This window comes from Salvia hispanica, chromosome 3, assembly GCF_029641045.1.
Source record: "Salvia hispanica isolate PSC_SH4W2 chromosome 3, Shi_PSC_v1, whole genome shotgun sequence".
Lineage (NCBI taxonomy): Eukaryota > Viridiplantae > Streptophyta > Magnoliopsida > Lamiales > Lamiaceae > Salvia > Salvia hispanica.
The window spans coordinates 19,697,637-19,725,113 of NC_142694.1; the positions used below are offsets into that span (position 1 = coordinate 19,697,637).

A 27,477-nucleotide genomic window follows, 5' to 3' on the forward strand; every position below is an offset into this window, starting at 1 on the left:
TTAGCGAAACTAAAAAATTAGGTAGGCGACTTTTGTAGGTTGATGAGGGGGAAGGTGCGAAGAAGCTATCAAAGGCAGCACATCTCTGCCTTTCAAAATTCAAACCCTGCGCTACTAAACCTATCACTCTTCCATTCTCCAATTCTCCACCATTGTATTCACTACTCTCTAGCTGCGATTTCGAACCAAGCCGGCAGCCGCCGAGCTGGTGAGTCTCTGTTAATTGTTTAATTTTGTAAAGGATCTCGATTCACTGTTATTTGTTAATTAATCGTGTTGTTCATGCCTTTGTTTTTCTTTTTTAGGTTGTATTGTAGATTTCATTTTGTGGCCTCATGGGGAAGGGAGGGCAAAATTACGGGAAGAGGGAGAATCTGGGTGATGATAAAGAGGATTATTGCGCGGCGGCGTGGTCGAAAGATGTAAGAGAGTGTGAGGAGAAGTTTCAAGTGAGGAAGGAGCATGGATTATCGGGTGACGATGTCGAAAAAAGGAGGCAGATCTACGGTCTTAATGAGCTGGACAAACACGACGGGCCTTCGATTATGAGGTTGATTCTGGATCAGTTCAATGACACGTTAGTTAGAATTTTATTGGTTGCAGCGGTGGTTTCTTTTGTGTTGGCGTGGTATGATGGCGACGAAGGCGGGGAGATGGAGATCACAGCCTTTGTGGAACCTCTGGTAATATTTTTAATATTGATAGTCAATGCCATCGTTGGGGTTTGGCAGGAGAACAATGCTGAGAAAGCACTCGATGCGTTGAAGGAAATACAGTCGGAGCATGCAACTGTTATTCGGGAAGGTAAAAAGGTTGCTAGTTTGCCGGCCAAGGAGCTTGTTCCTGGAGACATTGTTGAGTTGAGAGTCGGGGATAAAGTTCCTGCAGATATGAGGGTGTTGAGCTTGATCAGCTCGACCCTCCGGGTTGAACAGGGTTCATTGACTGGTGAGAGTGAGGCAGTGAGTAAGACTACCAAGGCTGTATCAGAGGACGTCGACATTCAGGGAAAGAAATGTATGGTGTTTGCTGGGACTACTGTGGTGAATGGGAACTGTATTTGTTTGGTGACTCAGATTGGGATGAATACAGAGATAGGGAAGGTACACTCTCAGATTCACGAGGCGTCTCAGAGTGAAGACGATACACCCTTGAAGAAGAAGTTGAATGAATTCGGAGAAGCTTTAACTGCCATCATTGGAGTGATCTGCACTTTGGTTTGGCTGATTAATGTGAAGTACTTCCTTTCCTGGGAGATTGTTGATGGGTGGCCAAGGAACTTTAAATTCTCCTTTGAGAAGTGCACTTATTACTTTGAGATTGCTGTGGCATTGGCAGTTGCTGCTATTCCCGAAGGTTTGCCTGCAGTAATTACAACTTGCTTGGCGCTTGGTACACGTAAGATGGCTGCTAAGAATGCCCTGGTTCGCAAGTTGCCTAGTGTTGAAACCCTTGGCTGCACCACAGTGATTTGCTCTGATAAGACTGGGACTCTGACTACCAATCAGATGGCAGTGTCTAAGCTTTATGCTATGAGTTCCAAGCCCCATGATGTTCGATCCTTTGATGTGCAAGGAACTAGTTATGATCCATTTGATGGGAAAATACAGAACTGGCTAGGGGGACAATTAGATTCCAATCTTCAAATGATAGCAAAAATTGCTGCTATCTGCAATGATGCCGATGTGGAAAAAGCTGGCCAAGAAAAATCTGGACATTATGTGGCCAATGGAATGCCAACTGAAGCTGCTCTTAAGGTATTTATTTATCTGAATAGTTTTTCGTGATGTCTGCACTAAATTGGCAATACTTTCTTCCAGCTTAGTAATTAGCATACAATAATGCTTCCAAATCTATTCTCTGGAACAGTTAGTACATGCTGCTCAAAGTATTTTCCCCAGTTTGGGCAGTTGAAAGTTAAATTTCCTTTTTGTAAACTTTTTTTGTGAATGTTTCTGAATTTCCTTGGTAGCATTATTGGCTTTTTCTTCTTACTAACTGGAAAGTAACTTCAGGTTCATACCTTAATGAATAATATTGCTTGAGTTGATTATATTATCAGGTTCTGGTTGAGAAAATGGGCCTCCCTAATGAAATAGCTTCTGGATCGTCTTCTGAATATGATGGCGTTTTAAGTGAGTATATTTTTTGTGCTAGAAAGAATCTGCAATTTGTTTAGATATGACTCATCTGAAATTTGAAATTGAATAACTAGGGTGCTCCTACACATGGAATAAACTCGAGCAGAGAATTGCTACCCTTGAGTTTGATCGAGATAGAAAATCCATGGGTGTTATTGTGAACTCTCGCAGTAGAAAAAAGACACTGCTTGTAAAGGTAGGCTTTTCTCCCCATAACTAATGCTCTATTTTTCAAGTTATCTGATCCTGCTTGATAGAGACTTAATTAAGATGTGTTGTTGATTCTTGTATGGCTTCATATTTGCAGGGTGCAGTGGAGACACTATTGGATAGAAGCTCATTTGTGCAATTGCTTGATGGATCTGTTGTACAAATGGATAAAGAGTTTAAGGAAGTTATATTGAAAAGTCTACATCAAATGTCAAGCAGTGCATTACGAGTTCTGGGTTTTGCATACAAGGACGATCTTCCAGAATTTGCTACATATAATGGTGATGAAGACCATCCAGCTCATCAGCTCTTACTGAACCCTGCCAATTATTCCTCAATTGAGAGCAGATTAGTCTTTGTTGGTTTGGCTGGTTTAAGAGTGAGTTTTTTTTCTTATCATGATTCAGCTTTTCTCTCTTTAGCTCTACCTTGACATGTCATTATAATCTTTGTGATTTAACATTGTGACATTCTTTATGATTTTTAAGGATCCTCCACGAAAAGAAGTCCCTGAAGCAATTGACGATTGTAGAACAGCTGGAATCAGGGTAATGGTAATTACAGGAGATAACAAAGAAACAGCAGAGGCAATTTGTCGTGATATAGGTGTTTTTGGTCGCCATGAAAATATCACTTCAAGGAGCTTAACAGGAAAAGAGTTCATTGAACTTTCAAGCCGTGACAAACAATCACATTTAAGTCAAAGTGGGGGGCTTCTTTTCTCAAGGGCTGAACCAAGGCATAAACAAGATATAGTGAGGTTGCTCAAGGATTCTGGTGAAGTTGTAGCAATGACTGGGGATGGAGTTAATGATGCACCTGCACTGAAATTGGCAGATATTGGAATTGCAATGGGAATTGCTGGGACAGAGGTGATCACTTTCTATAAAAGTCCTAAATAATGCATGCTATTTGATATGATCAGAGTCAACAGACTCTTACAAAATTCGGCAACTTGAATGAGCTGTTAATACTACTATATTCAAATATCTCTTGAACCTGTTACACCATTTTATAGATCCAGATAAGTTCATTCTTTTTCTGTGCAAGAAACAAGTTATTCAATCCTTTCTAATCACATATTCTGCTCCTTCCCTGCAGGTTGCAAAGGAAGCGTCTGACATGGTTTTAGCTGACGATAATTTCAGCACAATAGTTGCTGCTGTTGGTGAAGGCAGATCCATTTACAATAACATGAAGGCCTTCATTAGGTAACAATTATTCAATTGTTTAATTTATTTGCTTCAATTACTTTAGAAATTATTGACCCTCTTAGGTTTCCTCTCTTGATAGGATCCATTTTTAATATCAACTATTTGTTCTGAATGTTTCAGTTTCTTGTTAGTCAGATTGTGGATAATTAGAGGCTTTTTATAAAGATGAGGCCGAAGGTTCAAATATGGAAGTCTGGTTTTTAATTTATATTGGATTAAACTGCAATTTGTAATTCTTTTTAGTGGTAAATGATCTCCTTATATGTTTCCTTTGCTAACCATTTTTTATAGCTCAGGGGAATGGAATTTGGTATGATTGATTGTTGAATATGCCCAGAGAGTATGGGCTGTTAATTATTGTATTACAGTAATTAATAGTACTCCCTCTGCCCCTAAAATACAGATGAAACTGCACGGGTTTTAATTCACAATTGGTAAAGTAAGAGAGAGATGGAAAGAAAAAGTGATTGGAGTATTGTTAGTGGAGAATGGGACCCACCGCATTAGAGAGAAAAAAGTTTCCTTGAATAGAATTGGTCTATTTTTAATGGACATCCCAAAATGGCACATGTGGTCCATTTTTAAGGGATGGAGGGAGTATGTATTGTCCAACTGGGAACATTTTAAGGTACTTCCATTGAAGTGAGATTTCATTACTGGTCTAAGTGCTGCTTATTCGGGAACTTGATTTGTACTTTCCCATATGTGGATGATCTGAAATCTCAGATATGTTGTGCAAGTGCAACATAATATTTCATTTCTAAGAATGTATGGTTTACATGAGCTACAACATTAGCTTTTATCTATCTTTGTTTTGTTTGTATAGTTACTTTAATTACAACGGCACTGATGAAAAAAAAAGCACACTGGTTGCATCTGGTTGATGTTTAAGCTTATTCCAAGCTATATGATTTGATGTATTATTCTCTTGAGTTAGTTTCGAAAGACAGCTGTGTTCAAATAAGTTTTTCGATTCATCTTTCTGATAATCAAGTGTAGTAACTGCAATGAGCTGTTCTGTTTTTCACTTTGTAATGATGAAATGCTCTTTGTCATCCTTACTACAGAGCATCACTTATTTTTTGTTTCATTCACCACAGATATATGATCTCCTCAAATATTGGTGAGGTGGCTTCGATATTTCTAACTGCTGCCATAGGCATTCCGGAGGGCCTGATACCAGTGCAGCTTTTGTGGGTTAACTTGGTAACCGATGGACCACCAGCTACTGCTTTGGGATTTAATCCACCCGACAAGGATATAATGAAGAAACCACCTAGAAGAAGTGATGATTCATTGATCAGTCCATGGATTTTGTTTCGCTACTTGGTATGTACCTTCATTGCCTTGAACTTTGTCTTTCTCTCATGCAAGATGCACATTTATATAGCTACTCTCTCATGTTGAAACAGGTCATTGGATCTTATGTTGGTTTAGCAACGGTGGGAGTATTCATAATCTGGTACACCCAATCATCTTTCCTTGGCATTGATCTCAGTGGAGACGGGCACAGTCTCATAACATACTCTCAGCTTGCTAACTGGGGACAGTGCCAAACCTGGCAGAACTTTACGGCCTCACCTTTCACAGCTGGGGATCAAGTGTTCAAATTTGAGAATCCATGCGACTACTTCCAGACTGGGAAAATAAAGGCTATGACTCTCTCCCTGTCAGTGCTGGTTGCTATTGAGATGTTCAACTCGCTGAATGCTCTATCTGAGGATGGAAGTCTCATCACAATGCCTCCATGGGTCAACCCTTGGCTTCTCATAGCTATGTCAATATCGTTTGGGTTGCACTTCCTAATCCTCTATGTGCCTTTCCTTGCTCAAATATTCGGCATTGTGCCTCTAAGCATGAATGAGTGGCTGTTGGTGTTGGCCGTGGCTCTACCGGTTATATTAATAGACGAGGTTCTGAAGTTTGTGGGCAGATGTACAAGTGGGGTCAGGAGATCAGACGCAAGAAGATCTTCCAAGCATAAGGCGGAATGAGGATATGCGGACGACGGTTTCAAGGCTGAAACTCAGAGCAGAAACGGTGATAAACACCACCGTTTCTTCTGCCTTTGATATAGAAATAATACCCTACCTATTTAGCTGGAGATTGATTAGAGATTGGTTAGACATTGCAATTCTTTGAGATATAGGGTTTTAACTGGATCTTAACCCAGTGGCTTGCCTTGTAATTTTGGGCAAACTTGTTACAGACATTTGGGCGAATCACTTTTAATTTAATATTTTTCCATTTCATGTTGAAATTTTTGGCATCTTAAATGAGTTGGGCTTATTTCTTTGTATGTGTATATATGCACCTATACATGAGCAACCACACAACTTAACAAGAGACGAACTCAAGTTAAAAGCAAAATGCAGATGCTACGCGAATCATCCTCGCTCGATCTCTCAAACTGGCCAAACATAATTGAGATAGATCTGGATAGCCTGAAATTTGCTACCTTAGCCATGAGATTCACATCCAGAAATATGTTTGTCGATTCACATACTTTAGGTAGCTAGTATAATGATATTGTAAACCTCAAGCTGCTCCATGATAAACTCAGGAAATTCGAGTCTTATGACTCTTCAGGGCACCACTTTCCATGTACTCGTTCATAGACAAGAACCATCTCGTTCTTCTCATCGTAGTAACCTAGTAAAGAGACCAGATGGAGTATCTCGATTTATGTTGGGATCTCAGATTAGCCTCTCTTCTCTGCAAGATTTATCCCATCACCTAGAACACCTTTGTAAACTTTTTCTAAGCCACCAACTCAGATATGAATCTTCATAGCTAGATCCATAATTGTGCTTTCGAATTTGCTCTCATAAAACTCAAATTAACAAGAAAAGGATATGATCTAAACCATAGAAATCTAGATCAAATGCACATAGATGGAAGAAAAGAGATATAGAAAGTGTATGAGATAGGAGACACCTATGGACCTTCTCCTAGAAGAAAAAAGACAACCCAACATTAAGACAACTACTTATATTGACTCCACAATTCTAGCTACACTCGAGCAAGATTACTTACATTTACCTATTGCAATTAAATAACTGAAATAGGAATCATACAAAAAGAGTTTTTACTCATCTAAGTCTCCAATAGAACGAGCCACAATAAGACTACTTATTTTCCGGATGCCCAACTCTTAGCTCGTGAGGCACAATGAGGCCATCCTCCTTAGGGTTTGTTGGGTTCCCACAACCGGATCCTCCGAAATGGCCCATACTTCGAACAATTTTTCCGTCTCAATCAGGGAGTAGGGATGATGGTCATCGGGGTCGACGTTTTCGATGGACGTAGGAATCTGGGACAAAGACTATGTCGGATTTTAGGGCATGTGGGGGATGTACACATTCTTCATTTGAATTAGGCTTCGCCAAGCTGACACTTCGAGGATTATGCATTAAAACTCGTGTCGTTTCAAACGTTTATAATTCCCCAAGCCGACAATAGAAATGCCACATGATATTTTCTATTTATTTAATCTTAGAAACTATTTACAATTTTTTCTTTACACGGGTTTCCTTTTGAACTTAGAATCACGAATTTCTAATTAGTTAAATTGAACTAATCAAAGCATCGGGTGATTGTTGACCTCCTTTATCTAATTGAGTATTATTATAAAAATTCAACCGCCTCCAAAAAACAAAAACAACGCTATTTATAAACGTCTAGAAACACTAGAAATTCAAAAGGAAATAAAACGCAAAATAGAAAATTAAAACCAAGTCCGAAAAAACAGTAAAATGTCGTTTTCACCCCTTAAACAATGTCAGATGGCCAAAATCCACCGTGTCGCGATGAGTTCGATTCCAAATCGCATTTCGCATGCACCGTGTGAATTTCAAGTCATTCTGACACCGAAGGTTTTAGCCCGAGGTGTCGCGATGAGTTCGATTCCAAATCGCATTTCGCATGCACCGTGCGAATTTCAAGTCATTCTGACACCAAAGGTTTTAGCCCGAGGTGTCCCAATGAGTTCGATTCCAAATCGCATTTCACATGCATCGTGCGAATTTCAAGTCATATTGACACCAAAGATTTTAGCCCGATTTCTACGTTTGAACTGCATCAAAATATCTCTATCAACAAGGAATGTTGGTAGGGAGTAGTATTTGTGTCATCATCACATGATTTTAGGCTCACCATAGTATTTTTGTGGTTAATCCACCACAACTAATATAGTTTAATCTTAAAAACCTAATGATGTGAATTTTGCTCTTTATTAATTCGGTCCCAAAATTTCTATATTTACGAAATAAAAATTCCATAAATTTATATATATACTCATTTGTTCTATTAAAATTGAATCGTATTTTTAGGTTGTCCAATTAAAGATGAAACAACATGATCATTTATATTGCATATTTAAATGCATAGAAAAATTTTAATATTATATGAAGAACTTACAATTACAAAGACCACACTCATGAAAATGCATAAACATTTTATATGTAAAACTAGTCCATTACGTAGAATTATTGAATTAACATATATTGTATGGAAAGAAAAACTAAAATTTGTTAACAATGAATTTTGGTTCCTTTCCTACAAGCCTCAACTTCCGCCGCCCCAAACCCTTTCTCTTTCCCTTCTGCTTCCGCTTCGAACCCTTTCTCTTTCCCTTGCGCTTCGATCACATTCCTTCCAACGAAGCTGCCTCCCAGGTAAGTCGATTTCTCTCGCTTGAATGTAACTCCGCTATCTAATGAATTTTACTAATTTTTGGTGTAATTGTACTACTTTTTGCTAAAAGGAATTCACTCCTATTTATGGATATGACCCATCGTTCATCCGGAACATCTACTTGAGTCTCCCCGGAACGGACAACCTGGTGAATATTGAAGGGGTAACTTCTTGTTCTTGGCATTCTAGGACTGATTTTTGGGATTAAACATCCGTAACACCTCTTTTTTCTATTTAAATCAGATCCAAATCGCGATTTGCATGCACCGTTCGAATTTCAAGTCATTCTGACACCGAAAGTTTTAGCCAGATTTCTACGTTCGAACCCAAGTCCCATTGTCGAGGACTGTCACCAACCAAACTGCGCAGCAAATTCCCAAACTCCTATTGACAACCGCAGTCTGTCTAGGGGTGATACGTGCTACAAAACTGAAGCCTTGACCCCATTCTCCTCCACAAAGTTCGCCAAAAATGACTCACAGATTTTACATCGCAATCGTTTTCAACCCCCCCCCTCCCAAACGATTCCAAATCGCGATTCGTATACACCATGCGAATTTCAAGTCATTCTGCCACCAAAGGTTTTAGCCCGATTTTTACTTTTAAAGCGTATCATATATTTAATAGAACTGTGAGAATCAGTGGCGGACGCAGGATTTTTTAGTGGGGGGTCCAAATTATAGTTAACAATTGTTGCATATGGTATTATTGGCGTCACCGAAATAATTAAGAAATATATTTATTTTAAAATAAAAAATCTAATTTTCAAATTATATTTACTAATATTAATATATGAACTCTAAAGAATTACTCCCTTCGTTCCATATTAATAGATGCATATCTTTTCAACACAGAGATTACGAAATACATATTTAATATGTGAAGTGGAAGAATAAAGTAAAAGAGGTGGAAAAGTATGAGACAGAGCAAAATATAGAAATGACTTTACAATGTTGGAAGGTCCCAAAAAATAATACTAATCTATTTCCATGAAACGGAGGGAGTATTATTTTTATTTTAAGTTATAAATATCATTACTTAATATTTATACAAATGAAGAAGTAAAAAAATTTATTAAAGTAAAAAAATATAAAATAAACTAATTAAATAGTAACTGTATAGCATCAAAAAACCACAAACAATGTCCAGCTCTAAAGTCTAACACTAACCTCAAGTTTCCAAGTCACAGTAGCCAACCAACTCTACTACATCATGCATGTATTTTCTTCTATGAATATATACATAGTAAATAATGAAAATAGTTGGGGGTTCCAAGGATCCCCTATGACACCACTTATGTCCGCCCCTGGTGAGAATATTATAGTACACGTATAGTACACGTATTTGCAGTACATGTGTCCTAATGGAAAATTAATCTTATCAAAGAATATCCCAACAACCTCTTGGGAATGGATTCCCTGCTGTGGAACACAGCTAATTACACTTAAAACGCAGCCTCCCTTCTATTTAAAAGCATGAATATTGATAAAATAATTATACTACTCCATTTACTAAAAAAAAAATTCGTAACATAAAAGAAACACAATAATACACCATTTGTGGCCCACACAGCAGCACATTTTCAATTAAAAAATATAAATAATGATAATATTATTATATTCAATACAATAAATATCAATATTATATTATGAAAATTACAAAGCACCATCAATTTGGCTGTTGCGCTGTAAGTTGAAGCAGTGATAAAAGAGAAGTGAGGCTGCGTTTTGAGTGTAATTAGCTGCGTTCAGCTCCACAGCAGTCTCTACTGTGTTTTTAACACAACAGGGAATCCATTCCCCAACCTCTTGGAAATAAATTCTCTATAACAGGCCCCACAGTTTTACTTTACAGATAAATAAACTAGTACAATATAGGATTGTATTAGTGTACTAACTAATTTACAGTAGTAATTAATAACTTTCAATTCTGTGTATTAAAATTATCAATATAAAAACATAATTATATCAATACAACATGTAAATTTAAATATCAACACAGTGACATAAGTTTAACAACACTAGAAGATTGATAAACTTATGTCTTTGTGTTGATATTTTTAACATACAAAATTGATATTAGTTAGTACTCCCTCTGTTCCACAGTAATAGAGGCATTTCATTTTCTGCACTCGTTTTGAAAAGAAGATATTAAATAGTTTAAGTGTAGTGAGAGTAAAGTAAGAGAGAGAATAATGTAGAGAAGAGTCATATCTAAAATTTTCTCTCTTTTACTTTACTTTTTCTTCACTTTAACTATTTATAATTATTTTTTCAAAATGAGTGCGCAAATGAAATGCCTCTATTTCTATGCAACGGAGGGAGTATTAGTTATTACTGTAATTTAGTTAATATTAGATCAAAGACCGTACTATGTATTTGTAAATACTTTTAACTATTCCAAAACTGAATTACAGATTAGATGAAATCATTAATTCTGTTTATTAAAACAATAAATTTATAAGATGTATTAGATAACTTTACTAAGTAAACTTATAAAATTTATATCCAATCCCTCAAGCTTATTTTAATTTTGTTATACTAATAATATTGGAAAGAGTAAGTATTATCAATAAAATACTACTTTCTCCGTCCTAGCATAAGAGAAACATATTTCTTTTTATATGTCTCGTTCTAAGTTAGACGTTTGTTTTTTTTAGCAATAATTAACTTACTCATCTCTCCTACTTTATTTTTTTATATTTCATACTTTATCATCTCTTTTATTTTATTCTCTTTCTCTTTCTTACTTTATAATATCTAATACTTTATTATTTTTCTGTTCTTACTTTACCATTAATAATTTAATTCACTAAACATCACTACTTAAATATCTGTGCCAAAAATAGAATTGTCTCGCTTATGCCGGAACGGATGAAGTACAAACATGTATCTCGACCTGACGACCAGTTTGCCAAATCGGCAACCGAATTCGCCTCATGCTATACGTGTTTGTATACCACAGACCAGTTTCTGTCACATATACCCCAAATATTTCGAACGAGATTGAAGCAGCTTTCATCCCCTCTATTCGAGTTGATCATAAAGACCACGGCTTGATTGTCACTCTCGACTTCAAGATTTCGTATTCCGTTGTCCCTCTATTTTTTGTTCTTTGATTTTTAGTTGGATTCGATTTTTACAAATATCAAACGAAAATCAAATCCTCGCAACTGATAGCACCAACACCAAAAATCAAATGCTTTACTGCGAAGCTCCCGCATCACGCGCGAGTGCCAACCACGCGTGGGAAGAAAGACTTCAGTGCATTGCACGCGTTGTGTGAGAGTGGGGATCAGCCCCTTCTTTTTCAGCAGTTTTTATATTTTATCCACATCTGCTTTTGTGGTTTTTACTTTATTTTCCTTTTCATTGTTTTACTTTCTAGCCAAAAGTTTCATTTTCATTTTTATTTTTAATCCATTTTATCCTTTTAAAAATAATAAAAAATAAATTATTTTATTTGTATCGGAGTGTTCTAAGATAGGTTAGTCATTTCCTTTTACTTTATTAACTCTCCGCTTTAGAGCATTCACAATACAGTCTTGTTCGAGGTGACCAATCGACAGGGTTGTATTGCAGGTCTCTCTCCACGGTTTCAGCGGCTGTACAACAGCCGCGGTTGCTGACCACAATTTATATATTTTTCTTTATAAATTTTGATACATGTTAGTCCTGTGATGTAATCAAATGTCAACTCTATATATTGTATAAATTCTAAACTATGATTCGGACCAAGAGCATCCCCATTCGTGATCTTATCTAAGAGCACGGAGGTGGGTCCGGACCCACTTTTACTCCATGTCCTTAGCAAGAGCACAACACTCATATCCATGCTCTTCCGCAAGAACAAGCTCAAGGGTCTCACCATTCCATTATTCAATTTAAATACTTCAATTACTAAAACCATTTCTACAATGTAAAAATACATTAAAATATAAAAATTACATAATTAAATTCTAAAAAATAAAAATTACATAACTAAAATCGAAAAAAATAAAAACACATAATTAAAATCTTGAAAATTAAAAATTAGCTAACAAATTAAAAATTACATAATTAAAATTAAAAATTACATAATAGATGAGAATTGTGTAGTGTGGTTAGAATTTTTTTGTGTTGAAGTGGGAGTATTTATAGATGAAAATGTGAATTTTGGGGGAAAAAACTGAAAAATAAATTAAAAGTATGTAGAAAACAGATATAATTTATTGGGAAGTGAGAAAATATTTTTTTTTATTTAAAAATGATTTTTTTAATTAATTTTGATTTTTTTTTAAAAGAAAAAAAAAATAAAATTGCCAACGACTATGCCATTGGCCAATCGCAGCTCGCCACGTAAGCCTGCTCAGCGGCACGGACGTGCTCTTATTTAAGAGCACCGCCCTGCACGGACGGACAACGTGCAGTGGCGTCCTTGCCAGCGGCACGGACGGCGTCCGTCGGCAAGGAGGACCGCTGCGAATGCTCTTAGATTTTAAGATTTTATGTTAACAGATGATAAATAACGTCAATAGAAAATGTCAACACAACGTCAACATTGTCAACCGATTGACGTTGCGTTAACATTTTCTGTTGACGTTATTTTATCACTTGTTGATATCAAATCTTGAAATCTAACTGTTTAGATCATAATTTGGAATTTGTAGGAAAGATGCAGTTTGCGTTTTATCACTATTCATTATTCCCTCTATAAAATATTCTATTTATGTATTTTTTGGTTAATATGAAGTAATGTTCATTTTTTTTCAAATGATTTGCGAAATTTAGTTGAGGCTGAAATTAGGGCGGGCTGCATTGTGGCTTTTAGGGCCGGAATAAAAAAAGCTAAAATAACAATTGAAAAATGAGTTTGTTGTTGAATTTTGAGACCAACATTTTGAATGCTCCTAAGAAGGTATTCTTTCTATTCTATTGAAAACGTGTCGTTGTCCCATTAAAAATGAAATATTTCCTAAAATAGAAATAATATTATTTTTATTTCCACTTTTGTACTTTATTTTCTTTTCATTAACTCATAAAACAACACTATATAAAATCTCGTACTGAAAACAAAATGTTTCATATTTAATGGGATGGAGGGAGTATAATTTTGAGACAAACATTGTGAATTTTGTTGAATAAAAAATTAATTATTTTTGTTTACCTTTTAAATTTACTTTCCTTTCTTATAGTTCATTACTACCTCAGTCTCACTCAAAATGACCACAATCTTAAGTGACACGGAGTTTTAGGAAAATTATTTAATAGAATATAATAGAGAGAGGAAAGATAGTTGAGTGTTTTAATGAAGGAGGAAAGACGAATTTGTTTCCAAATATGGAGGGTGAACATCGTAAGTGAGACAAAATAAAAAGAAAGAAATTAAGTTGGATATCTTGAGTGAGACGAATGAAGTACTTTTTAAGAAGGTATAATTACTTTTTTGAGAAGGTAAATGAAAAACATACCTTCTCGATTTATCTTTTCCCCCTTTGGAGATGCTCTTACTAACAAAACTTTATTTTCTTAAATCACATGCCGAAAAGAAATGTCCCTCTTAATCAGGGACAGAGATAGTAATATACTCTGTATGTAGTAATATGTGTTCTTACATTTTCCCATTTTATTTGTATTTTTGCTTTTGTTTTAAAATTAAATGTATGTTAGTAAATTTTATATGTGCATGTAAAAGTAACAAAGTTGTTTTACTAATAAAAAGAAATTATAAAAGTGAGGTATTCAATGATGTGACAAACATGCGAAGTGAGGTGCTGACATTGAGAGAATTACTATTTACTACTGTGTAGTGAGGAGAGAAGAGTGAGTAACCGCCATTAACAAAATAGCTCAACCAATAAACTGAATCAACAACAAACAATCATGATTCCATCTTTGTCGATTGATGCCATTGCTACTGCTAATGCATATTCATCTCGCATTGACTTTTATCAGTGACTCACTGACTCCGCTCTTTATTCCTTCTCGTTTCGCCATCAATTAAGTATATTTGCTTTCTGGATTCCATTTCTCTTTCTAAAGTAAAGCTCACTTGCTGTTTCGCGCACACCTCTGCTAATTTGTTTCAACATAAAATATCTTACTTCGAGGCGGTTTTTCCTTTTCTTATCCGATTTTGTGTAATTGGAATTAGGAGATGGGGCAATGCGTGATTGAAAGGGGTTTTTTCATTTTTGTTGATTGTTTGGATAATTTGGTGGAGTGAATTGAGATTTGGGAAGGAAGCCATGTCGCAATCGACGACGAAGAAGAGCAGCTGCTCTAGGGGGAGCTCTGTCAGGTCGAGACCAGGCGCTCGTGTAGTGATTCAAACCCCAATTGACGCGAAGCTCCATGTGGATTACGAGAAATCCGAGCAGCAGTTTGATTACTCCGTTTCTGTTAATGCGTCTAGCGATGTTCCTTCCTCGACGGTGTCTGCTTATCTGCAGAAGATGCAGAGGGGGAGCCTGATTCAGCCTTTTGGCTGCTTGATTGCTGTTGATGACAAGAGTTTCAGTGTGCTGGCGTTTAGCGAGAACGCCTCGGAGATGCTTGATTTGGCCCCACACGCGGTTCCGAATATGGAGCAGCAAGAGGTTTTGAGCTTTGGTGTTGATGCGAGGACTCTTTTTCAACCTTCTGGTGCTGCTGCACTGCACACGGCTGCCAATTTTGGGGAAGTGAATGTGCTCAATCCGATTTTGGTCCACACGAAAAGCACTGGTAAGCCCTTCTATGCTGTTTTGCACAGGATTGATGTTGGATTGGTTATAGATCTTGAGCCTGTGAATCCATCTGATGTGCCTGTGACTGCTGCTGGGGCTTTGAACTCATATAAGCTTGCAGCAAAGGCCATCTCTAAGCTGCAGTCTGTCTCGAGTGGGAATATATCGCTCTTGTGTGACGTGTTGGTTAGAGAGGTGAAGGATTTGACTGGCTATGACCGTGTGATGGTTTATAAGTTTCACGAGGATGAGCACGGGGAAGTCATTGCAGAGTCGTGTGGCCCTGACTCAGAACCCTATCTTGGGCTGCACTACCCTGCCACTGATATACCACAAGCATCGAGGTTCCTCTTCATGAAGAACAAGGTTAGGATGATATGTGATTGCTTGGCAAAGCCTGTGAAACTAGTGCAAGATAAGGCATTAGCTCAGCCCCTCAGTCTTGCTGGTTCTGCCTTAAGGTCTCCACATGGCTGTCATGCCCAATACATGGCAAGCATGGGTTCCATTGCATCATTGGCCATGTCTGTAACCATAAATGAAGAGGATGATGATGATGAGACTGATAGCAATCAGCAGAAGAGAAGGAAATTGTGGGGTTTGGTGGTTTGCCACCATTCCAGCCCCAGATTTGTTCCTTATCCGTTAAGGTATGCGTGTGAGTTCTTGATTCAGGTTTTCGGTGTTCAAATGAACAAGGAGGTTGAGTTGGCTGCTCAAATGAGGGAAAGGCATATACTGCGAACTCAAACTGTGCTTTGCGATATGCTTCTTAGAGATGCCCCAACGGGCATCATAAATCAGTCGCCTAATGTGATGGACCTTGTCAAGTGTGATGGAGCTGCACTTTACTACCGCAAAAAATGCTGGTTGCTTGGAGTCACGCCCACAGAGGCACAAATTAGGGATATTGCTGGATGGCTTCTAGAATCCCATGGTGGCAGTACTGGATTAAGCACAGACAGTCTCATGGAAGCAGGCTATCCACATGCCACGGTTCTTGGTGATGCTGTATGTGGAGTCGCTGCTGTGAAAATTACTTCCACCGACTTTCTGTTTTGGTTCCGTTCACATACAGCAAAGGAGATCAAGTGGGGTGGTGCGAAACATGACCCTGTAGAGAAAGATGATGGGAGAAAAATGCATCCACGGTCATCTTTTAAGGCCTTCCTTGAGGTGGTGAAGAGAAGGAGCCTACCGTGGGAAGATGTAGAAATGGATGCAATCCATTCATTGCAGCTTATATTGAGAGGATCTTTGCAAGATCATGTTGCAGATGATTCCAAAATGATTGTGAATGTTCCAGCAGATGACACAAGTATTCATAGGGTGGATGAGCTTCGTGTTGTTACAAATGAAATGGTTCGCCTCATTGAAACTGCATCCATACCTATTTTGGCTGTAGATGCATCTGGTTGTATCAATGGCTGGAACAGTAAAGTGGCTGAACTTACTGGCCTAGATATGGGAAAAGCTCTTGGCACACCATTCATTGATCTGGTAGCTGATGATGCGGCTCAGAGGATGAAACGCATGCTATCCCTAGCGTTAAAAGGTGATGTACTTCCATATTTCTTTTATACCATTGCTCGAAATTTTATATTTTCTTACCTTTAGCAATTTGTATGTATGTGAGTATAGATGGATGCAATTTTCTTACATAAACAAATTATGTGTTCCCTCTTTCTCTCATTCTTCATCTTATCCATGAAAACTACATATAAACTCACAAATTGAAATATCAAGTGAACTTGAAGTGGGTGAAAAGATGGGAAATAAATTTAGAGAGGCAAGGATATACTATGTCTTTTCTTTGTTATCTGGAGTCAGTTAAGACAATGTGTCTTGCTGAATTTTGGCTATTACTCTGTTCCAAAATGTATATTCTTTAGAAACCAAAGCTGTGCGATTGGTTCTCCTGACCTTCAATCAACTATGGATGTTAATTATGTGATACATACAATTGTTATACCCTCTTTAGGTATTTAGGGGTTGAAAAGACCTTTTGTTTCTCTGCAGGCAAGGAAGAGAAGGATGTGGAGATTAGACTAAAAGCATTTGATTCTCAGGAAGACAAGGGTTCTATCATCTTGGTGGCTAACGCATGTTGCAGTCGAGATGTGAAGGGAAATATAATTGGTGTTTGCTTTGTTGGGCAAGATGTTACTGGGAAAATGAGGATATTGGATAAGTGCAATAGGGTACAGGGTGATTATGTTGGTGTTGTGAGGAATCCTTGTCCCCTGATTCCTCCTATCTTTATGATGGACGAGCAAGGACGATGTGTGGAGTGGAACGAAGCTATGCAGAAGATATCTGGTGTGAAGAGGGAGCAAGCCATTGACCAAATGCTTGTTGGCGAGGTGTTCACGGTCCATTCTTTTGGGTGCAAGGTGAAAGATCAGGACACGCTAACAAAGCTCAGAATATTACTGAGTGGTGTTATTTCCGGGGGGAAAGAAGCTGATAAGCTGGTATTTGGTTTCTTCGACCATCAACATAAATATGTGGAAGCATTGATTTCTGCAAGCAGGAGGATGGATTCACAAGGCAAGGTCAGCGGAGTGCTGTGCTTTCTTCACGTCACTAGTCCTGAACTTCAACGCGCTATAGAGATGCAAAAAGCGAGTGAAGAGGCTGCTTCAGATATTCAGACGAAGTTAGCCTACATCCGCAGTGAAATGAGAAACCCGTTGAGTGGGATAAAGCTTGTTCAGGACATGATGGGATCCTCCTCTGATTTGAGTAAAGAACAGACACAACTACTCCACACTAGCAAATTGTGTCGCGACCAATTGGCCAAGATCATCAGTGATACTGATATTGAGGGCATCGAAGAAAGGTATTAGGTTTAAATGGGTTTGTTGGTTGGTTGGTGATTTTACCTGAAAATAAAAAGAAATCGATTTTTGATAAATATTTTGTTTTGTCTGTCCAGCTACATAGAGATAAACTCAGATGAGTTCAATCTGGGGGAGGCGTTACAAGTGGTAATGAATCAAGTGATGAGCCTAAGCCGGGAGCGAGAGGTGCAGATCACAAAGGAGGTGCCGGCTGAGATGTCAAGCATGTACCTATACGGCGATATATTAAGAGTCCAGCAAGTCCTGTCAGACTTTCTAGGCAGTGCAGTGTTGTTCACTCCTGCACTTGAAGGATCAACAGTTGTTTTGAGACTGATTCCCAGAAAGGAGAGCATAGGGAAGGATATGCATGTTCTCCATCTCGAATTCCGGTAATAAACATAGACTATGAACAAAATTCCAGTTTCTTTTAAGAAGAATGAGAATGAGAATGTGGTTTGTGGTTGGATGAACAGGATCAGCCATCCAGCACCAGGAATCCCAGAAGAGTTGATACAAGAGATGTTCTATCACGACAAGAGCGGATCATCATCAGCGTCTTCGTCTTCGAGGGAAGGTCTGGGACTGTACATGAGCCAGAAGCTGGTGAAGATCATGAACGGCAGCGTGCAGTACCTTAGAGACGCGGAGCGGGCGTGTTTCATTATCGTTTTGGAATTCCCAGTAGCAGCTGCTAAATGATCGCACCATCAAATTCATCAATCCAATAATTAAGCTGTCAAATATTATTCTTCACCTTCACTTGTGTATATATATATATATATATGTATGAATGTATCTGATTTTATTCAAAATCGTCTATACTTTTTCTAACTTTTGGTGATGTTCTATCACTAAAATCAATTAACAGTTTAGGTCTCACTTATTTTTCCTAGTACAAGCAAATACTCCCTCCGTCCACCATTAGGAGTCCCATTCATGGGCGGCACGGGTTTTAAGAAATGTTAAGAAAAGTGGGTGGAAAAAAGTTAGTGGAATAGGGGTCCCACTTGTATATATTAGTTTTAAATGAAATGTGAGTGGAATGAGTTAGTGGAAGGTGGGACCCTATTACCATTTATGGTAAAAGTGAACTGGGACTCTTATTCGCGGACGGACTAAAATGGAAAAACGGAACTCTTATTCGCGGACGGAGGGAGTATCACAATATTAAATGGAGTCCGTATGTGATATGTTTTGAGTTGAGTTGTTTAGAGGAGCAACCCAAGAAGACGTGTCGTCGGCCCGGTAAATTATTCCACGGCTCCGGTTTGAACCAAAATAAGATGGTTCCGTTTTCAAATCAAAATTGACGGTAATTTAACAAGTGCACAAATTGTTTTGGCCCGTAATTTAATAAGCCGGTTCTGTTTACCTGATTTCTTTGATTAGAGCATCCGCAATGGTGCTTAGGCCAGCAATAGGCCAGCCATTCTCTCCCCTGCCACGTCAGCAACACTAAAAAATCTACCTGCCACATCAGATTTAGGCCAGCCATAGGCTAGCCGCAATAAAAATAATTCAAAATATACTACATTTACGAAATTAAAATTACGATTAAAATACGGAATTAAATTTACGAGACATATACGGGAAAATTCAATAATTTTATTTAAATAAAAAAAAGTACATTAACTAAAAATCATAAAAATAACATAATAAAAAAAAATCCGGGCTTCCACACACGAGCCACCTTGAATCTGTTATAGGTCTTAATTTTGTATTGGGCTAGTTGTTGTTGTCCATCGCTAGATGTTGCTCTTGTACAGAAATTTAGAGATAGAGAAAATCGCGTTTATATAGTTTTTCAAAAATTTTAAAAAAGAATTAAATTTTTTTTAAAAAAAAGAATTAAAAAAAATTAAAATAAAGAATTAAAAAAAAAAACAAAATTCGGCTCTGGCCGATCGGGCCGCCACAATGGCGGCCAGCGCATCGGCCAGCGCCGAGCGATCGGCCAGCCCACGCCGATCGGCTCGCCGATTTCGCGCTGGCCGACTCTAATGGTTCGGCTAGCCGATCGGCCAGCGCGACGAATCGGCTAACCGCCCATTGTGAATGCTCTTACAATTCAAAAATTGAACAAACGGTTCAAATTTTTTTTTAAAATGATTGAAACTAGTTTCATATTTACTTTTAGAGTGAAATGAACCTCGACCTTTTGGATGAAAAAAATTATCTCACTAACTAATGTACGGGTTAAAATGTCTAAACATAAATATCTAAAAAATCTAAATAAAAAAGAAAAATAGATAATAAAGAAATTACGAAAAGTTTAGGGGCAAAAAATTGAAATACAGAGTTTGCGCAGCAGAGCGAAATTTAACGGATTGGTTTTGCCGCTTTAATTGTGAGTGTGGGATCCGACACAACCGCTTCGCACAGGGGAATTTTGATTTGCTACGGATTTCCCCATTGATTGGAGCCCTAGAAACCATTAATTTGCTGTGATTTCGATTCTGCCGCCGGGATGGGACGTTCACGCGCCGCCTCTCAGCCCACCGCGGATGACCCTGGACAAAGGTTCGGCTCATCAATTCAATTTATCTCACGGTTTCTCAATTTATTTCAATTTCTTATTTACCACGTGCTAATGTTTGGATGCTTATTTTTTGTTCATTTGAGCTGTAATTATGCTTTTGAGCTGGTTAGGGCTGCAATTGAGTTGAGCTCGTTCTAGTGCATAATCTGTTAATGAACTAAGTGGTTTTGCTATTTGAGCTTATGTGACTTTTACTACCTAGCAAACTTAAACAGCATTACAGACTTGCTAGATATAGTGACTTGTGAATTTGAGCAAAAGTAAGCAGCTTTACATCTGTAGCATATGGGTTTTAGCTAAATGAAGTGCAGTCCTTCATAAAAATTGGAGGAACTAAAGAATATATTTACTATGGCCATTCAATATTTTATTAGTATTAGACATTATCTTTGAAGAAATCCAGTCAAACACAGTTTGCTCAAGAGTTTAAATTCTACATTGAATTTTCAGTCGGTCAAAGAGAAAACGCACAGCTCAAAATGTGGAGAATACAGATAGCGCACCTCCTGGTATGGCGTTTGTTATGTTGACCAATTATGAATGTCACTGAAAGAGATTTCTGTCCTGATCTTATTACTATTTAATTTGTGCCTGAAAAAGTTCCAGGAATTACTGATGGAAAGAAGGCTTTATACCATTGTAACTACTGCAACAAAGACATTTCTGGAAAGACTCGGATCAAGTGTGTTGTATGTTCTGACTTCGACCTCTGTGTTGAATGCTTTTCTGTTGGCGCTGAGGTCTTTCCTCACAAAAGCAGCCATCTTTATAGAGTTATGGTGAGTTAATTTTGATAAATCCTTTATTTCCCTCTGTTGCTTTCGTTAATACATTCTTGATGATACCTTTAATCTAAACTTTTGCAAAGTTTTATTTGTTCCAACAACATAACCAAAATACCATCACTCACTTGATTATTGACACACCAAGTTGCTGGCACCAATTTCTTGGAAATAAGGGAACCTCGTCCTTTTGTTGCTGCAATTGAAAACCATGTAGAATTTTCGGAATATAAGGGGCTTTCGGTGCAATATGACCAGCACAAGGGTGCATGATTTCTGTAACAAAAGGGCCTCTTGTGCATCAAACCCTATTTCCTGATAAAATTTTATGTAACTTACAAACTAAAACGAAAAAAATATTTTCTTACATTGTCCATATGAATATTTTTATGCCTCCATTATTCAGTGTTCATGTAACATTAATTATTGGTCTCCTTCATATCATGTTTTGAAAAAATTATACTTCACACTAAGCTTTATGTGCATCGATGGACTTTCTGAGTTTAGTTGTCTCGAGGAATATCTGAAATTTATGGAGGTAATAAATTGTACTCCCTCCGTCCCATTATTTATGACAAGTTCTTTTGGGCACGAGTATTTAGGAGAGTTGAAAAGTGGTGTTAGGAATATATATTACTCCATGAAGTTGTGTGAGTAATAAAGGAAGTTGTGTGAGCAATAAAGGTGTCCTAAAAAACATGCCATGTTATATGGGACGGCCTAAGCCATGAATAATGGGACGGATGGAGTATATGGTACTGGTCAACTTAATAATTTATTGGATGGTTCTCATAGTCAACGATGATTCAGATATTACGCTTTTGGAAGTTGTAATGTTGGTATTTGCAGTTGATGTTGGCAAAACTGCTGGAGTTAACTATCTGGTTGATAACTCCTTTATTAGTTCCTTTGTTGTCTCTGTATGCCTGTTTGTTAATACTGGAATCAGAATTTTATTTTCTCGCGTGGTTAATCTCTTTCTAGTTTCTACCATGTGTGTTATATCATTTGTGTTTTAACAGGATAACTTAGCATTTCCCCTTATATGTCCTGACTGGAATGCAGATGAGGAGATGTTACTTCTGGAGGTATTCTCTTTTATTCTTGGAATTACGCGTCTTTGAACTCTACTGTGGAAGTTCATCAAACAAATTATCTTTCGAGACATGTATTCAGTTTTCTGACATACACATTGTTAAATGTCCTCAAAATATTCTTCCCTGAACAGCTTGCTATCACAACCTATTCCTATTACTGTATTTAACTTTGTTCCACAGGGCATTGAAATGTATGGACTAGCAAACTGGAGCGAAGTGGCAGAACATGTTGGAACCAAAAGTAGATCACAATGTATTGAACACTACAACAGGGTGTACATGAATTCCCCATGCTTCCCTCTTCCGGTATGTCATACTGCTTTCCCCACTTGTCCTTTGTCTATATGCCTCGACATGGAAGCATGAAGTTGAGTATCTGATCTTGCTAATTCCAACAGGACATGTCCCATGTGATGGGGAAGAATAAAGAGGAACTCCTTGCAATGGCCAAAGAAAACGATGAAACTAAGAAAGGTAGCATGTGTGCTTTTTTTGTCTTCTGTTTCGGTAGTTTGTTTAGTCCTTTGTTAATTGGAATATCAAGCTCCCCACACCTGGTTTTCTAACTCAAATCATATATAGCTTCTTGGTCAATCATATATTGGCATTTTTCTGGTTTTGAACTAAGGGTGATACGTGTTTCCTTATGCTTTCAATAATTAAACATAAATTACCTCAGGAGCTACTATGTCTGGAGAAGTTGATGGGAAAGAAGCGTCACCTTTTGCTGCAAGAATCAAGTAAACATGCAGATTTTGTTTTTGTGTTTTTCTACTTTTACGTCTTTAATCTTTGTTGTGAAATCTATGGTTCTACTTCATTTTATGTGGGCAGAATGGAAGATCAAAAGAAAGAAGGTCAAACAGCACGTTCTTCCTCAAGCATCTCTTCTGGTACAATATCTCATACTTTTGGAACTGGGTGTCTTATCGTTTCTGTACCAAAAAGCTCTTGTGCAGATGGTCAGGGATAAATTATGTTATTCTTTGGTTATTTGTCTGTGTCATAAGTTGTTCAGTCTGATTGGTTCTTCATTTCAGAGGCAGGCACTATTGCAGGTTCCAGCGGTGCTAAAATGGCAACAGGGGCCGGTAAGAGGACATCTGAGAAAGCCCTCAGCAAGGATGGTCTGAACGTTCCTAAAGTGGAAGGTGTGCATTCTCATGAGTTGCTTCTCCGAAGCAACCATTTAGTGCTCACTTCTTGTGATTGAGTTACAAAATCTACATTTTAGTACCTGACATTTCCATTTTAGTGCCTGACATATGCTGGTTATCATCTATTTGCAAACAAATGATAACTAGTCGGCACAATGTTGAATACATGTGTGCATTTTGCATTTCAGTGGTCTGGTGCCAAATTCAGTTGTTTATTTAGTCGGGGAACAACATTAATACACTGAATCTTTGTGTTTTCTCTTTTCTGTTTATAGTAGAAGGATAGGTTCTTATGTATAAGGCTTTCTCTATCACTGTATCTTAATTAGCTTGGCTGTTATTGTTATATCCACAGAGCTTCACTTGGACCGGAGCATTGGTGAGAAGAAACCGAGGACATCTGATAATGAGGGTGTTTCAATGAAAGAATTGAGTGGATACAATTCTAAGAGGCAAGAGTTCGAAATTGAGTATGACAATGATGCTGAGCAGTTACTGGCCGATATGGAATTCAAGGAGACTGATACTGATGCTGAGCGTGAACTGAAAATACGAATTTTGCATATATATTCAAAACGGTGAATTTAGCTACTGCTTTTCATTATGCTGTAATACCTGAAATGGGTGCAACTTGGGATGAAATGCCAGTTATGTATTGGTTGGATTTTCTTGGCATCTTGTTGAATCACTAAGATACCAATGACTTGATTTCTGAACTAAATGGTGTAAGTACACATTCACAGATAGCCAAGTTAATTAAATTCAGGGACCCAGAAGTTCAGACCAATCTCATTAGAATCGAGTCTTCACTCAGAGGGGTGCACATGAGTAGGGCAGTTCTTTTATTTTATTATTGGTGTACATATTTTCTTATTACAAAGTAGTTAATTCCATCATATTTATTTATGGACTGTGAGCTCCTGCATGGGTTTCGTGCTTAGGCCAAATGAATAGTTTCTGCCTGCTAATGGGGAAACATGTCTAGGACCCTAATAATCACCGAGTCACGTCGCAGCTCGTGTGCAGGAGAAGTTCTTGTGATTGTTGTTTTCCTTCGGTCTTATTCCAGTTCAATATTTATTCTTCATTAGCTCTGTTTATTATTTTTGCGTTCTTATTCACTCTTATCTCAATCTGAATTCTAGATCATAAAATTCACTAGCAAATGATCCTTTCTCTCCCTGCCCAAAAATCAAACGAATCTATAAATACTTCCCATCCATTGTTTAGTTTCAGTTGAGACATGCTTGATAGTGTTTGTGTCTTCTTTTTTGAAGACATGCTTGATTGTTAAATTGGTGGTATTAGCTGTCATTTTCTTTTCTTGGTCCTCATATATATCTATCACTTATGTAGGCTTGATGAAAGGAAACGTAGGAAGGACTTCATTCTGGAAAGAAATTTACTATATCCCGATCCTTTCGAGAGGGACCTTACAATGGAAGAGAAGGAACTGTGCCATCGGTATCGAGTATTCATGCGATTTCACTCCAAAGAGGAGCATGATGAGTTGCTGAGGAGTGTTGTCGAGGAGCAGAGAATTTTGAAGAGAATAGAAGATCTTCAGGTATGTTACTCTGTTATGCTGTTAATAAAGCACACTGTAAGGCTACATTAATAGTCTATATCCATTTATGGCAACGTTTTTTCTCCTCCTCTTTTACTATCGTTTATGGGTCTACCATCCATTACACAATTTCAACTACTTTTTCTCCTCCTCTCTTACTTTACCAATTATGCATTAAAACCCGTGCCAACCCCAAATGGTCTATTTCTATGGGAATGAGGGAGTATTTTATTTTTGTGATACACCTTAGGTTGGTATTTGAACCTTTTTACGTTAGTAGATAACTGAACTGGGAGCAGCTCACTATTCAGTAGCTATACCTTTAATTAGAAATATAGAAACATGCATGTCTATTCAATCAACTGGTTTCAGATCTATATATTATACAAAAACAAAATTGTTGAGCAAAATTTTCCCGCCTAAAATTGGAGCCCAAGATTTGTCAAGACAGAAGCTTCCCACCAAGTGTTCAGGTCAACTTTAAGACAGAAAATAATGGAGACCATCTTAAATTCAAGGTTTGCCCAGATGGGCATGGTAGAACCAAATTTATCAGAGCTAATTCTTTAACTTTTGCAATGCGAACTTCATGGTGTATGCATGATATCTAGTAGTCATCGCACGAACATGGTTGTTGTTTTACTTTCTTAAACCAATACTAATGCTTATGCAGGAAGCTCGAGCTGCTGGTTGCCGCACAGCTTGTGAGGCCGAGAGATTCATTGAACAGAAAATGAAGAGGGAATTTGAGGAAAATGCCCGTCGAGTGAAGGAAAGTTCTCAGGCTGGCACTGGTGGCAAATATTTGCAGAGGATCAATCATCAGAAAGCAGATCAGGATACTAATAGCCCCAGGGGCGGGAACAAGAGCCCATCTGTATTAGATCCTGTTGGAAAGGAGTCCTCATCAAATCGTAGAGGATTCACTGGTTTCGATGCCTCTGATAAGTGGGATGTGAGTGGGTTTATAGGAGCTGATATACTCTCTGAAGCTGTAAGATTTTATTCTTGTAGCATCCAGTAATTTATTTTTTGCCGAATAACTCCTAATAATGTTCCTTTTCTGTTCCATCCTTACTTCCCCCGGCTATCCCCCACACACACAAGCATCAGTTCTGTGATTTTTGTGAAGCTAACTGAATCGCTCATGCAAATGCAGGAGAAACAGCTATGTGTGGAGATTAGAATCTTACCAGCACACTACCTCAACATGCTGCAGACCATGTCAATGAGGATTTTAAGTGGAAACTTAACCAAGAAAGCCGATGCGCATGTCCTGTTTAACGTTGATCCTGGCAAGGTTGATAAGGTATACGATATGCTTATAAAAAAGGGGATTGCTCAGGTATAAATCACACACACCTGTCCTTTGGTTCTCTGCCTGTTGAAGTATTACATCTACCTCCAACTATAAGTTACTTGAGAGATCTGTAAGTGGTTTGGTATGGAAGGAAAAAGATGGGCTAATGTAGTTTATTATCTATGCATATAACAGAAAATAGTGAATCCATTCTCCACCAAGTTGCCATTATATGGTTGTATTATCTTACACAATAAATACTTGCTATGTAACTGGTTGTATTTAGAGAGGGTATGCTAGTGCTGTATATAAAACAGCAACTAAGATGGATGTTGGATGATTGTTTAGAACCAAAAAACTTTATTTCATATTTTGAGTATTTTTTTCATTGTTTTCTGTAATAGCATTGACCATCATTTGAAGCATTTATATGATCATTTAGGCAATTATCATCTATAGTTTCATTTTTTGGGAATAAAATTTTCGGGCGATTTAAATATCGATTGAGCAGTCGATGTATAACTTTGTGTAATCGATGTAAGATTTCAACTGGCGTTAATAAATATTTTGCAGAACATTGTATTTTCTCAAAAATGAAATAATGGATATTAAATGATAATCACCCAAATGTGAGATATTTTTGAAATTGATCCTTTATTGAATTCTTTTCTCAAATTGCACTCATTTGTGAAGGTGACTAATGGGATAAAGATTTCCTTTTTATATGTAAGTAACCAACAACAAATAATGCAGATTCCTTTTTAACATAGTGAATAATAGATTGAGATAGATTAAGAAAATAGTATGGCATCTATTAGAGAAGCATTAACAATTAATCAACTTATAAAGTATCTTATCACTGTATTCATATATGGTAGTACAAGTTTCTTTATCTATGCAGAGTACTTATGTTGATTGCTTTTAGGTTTAATAAGTTGATTATGAATAGTGTGTGTTATGTAATCAAAAGAAAAATTAGACAAAATCCGTATTAGATATTTAACATGTGTTAATGTGGTTTATAACCAAATTAACGAACTCAAAATTTTCTAGTATTGGAAAATGTTATACTGGTTTTCATACAAAACATGCAGAATAAATTATTGAAATACAAAAACTTACTTGAAATGGTCTTATGGTATAAAATTCCTAAAACTAGTCCAAATTTTCATTCTTACTCAAAATAAATAATGTATTTATAGTTCTTGTATTAGTTATTGTGG

At 37.4% G+C, this 27,477-nt stretch overlaps 3 protein-coding genes across 5 annotated transcripts; all 3 read left to right on the forward strand.

Annotated features, from left to right (window-relative positions):
• On the forward strand, nt 1-5,825 carry LOC125213603 (calcium-transporting ATPase 4, endoplasmic reticulum-type-like). The gene is made up of 9 exons (XM_048114243.2): nt 1-208; nt 306-1,757; nt 2,063-2,135; nt 2,216-2,337; nt 2,449-2,730; nt 2,840-3,223; nt 3,453-3,562; nt 4,666-4,894; nt 4,978-5,825. Exons 2-9 carry the CDS (start codon nt 336-338, stop codon nt 5,557-5,559), a joined length of 3,204 nt encoding a protein of 1,067 aa, XP_047970200.2. The 5' UTR covers nt 1-208; nt 306-335; the 3' UTR covers nt 5,560-5,825.
• Nucleotides 5,826-14,030: 8,205 nt separating this feature from the next.
• Nucleotides 14,031-18,643, forward strand: PHYC (phytochrome C). The gene is made up of 4 exons (XM_048114230.2): nt 14,031-16,521; nt 16,986-17,808; nt 17,905-18,201; nt 18,286-18,643. Exons 1-4 carry the CDS (start codon nt 14,487-14,489, stop codon nt 18,509-18,511), a joined length of 3,381 nt encoding a protein of 1,126 aa, XP_047970187.2. The 5' UTR covers nt 14,031-14,486; the 3' UTR covers nt 18,512-18,643.
• A 1,448-nt stretch (nt 18,644-20,091) lies between these two features.
• LOC125209056 (transcriptional adapter ADA2-like) lies at nt 20,092-26,642 on the forward strand. 3 transcript variants are annotated; one of them, XM_048108647.2, is made up of 13 exons: nt 20,092-20,332; nt 20,802-20,860; nt 20,952-21,130; nt 22,156-22,221; nt 22,411-22,536; nt 22,629-22,704; nt 22,910-22,970; nt 23,065-23,123; nt 23,277-23,381; nt 23,743-23,965; nt 24,744-24,954; nt 25,628-25,948; nt 26,114-26,642. In XM_048108647.2, exons 1-13 carry the CDS (start codon nt 20,280-20,282, stop codon nt 26,303-26,305), a joined length of 1,731 nt encoding a protein of 576 aa, XP_047964604.2. In that variant the 5' UTR covers nt 20,092-20,279; the 3' UTR covers nt 26,306-26,642. The 3 variants fall into 3 exon arrangements, with proteins under 3 accessions (XP_047964604.2, XP_047964603.2, XP_047964602.2); XM_048108646.2 differs by having other exon boundaries at nt 20,958-21,130; nt 23,271-23,381; XM_048108645.2 differs by having other exon boundaries at nt 20,093-20,332; nt 23,271-23,381.
• The last annotated feature ends 835 nt before the right edge of the window (nt 26,643-27,477 follow it).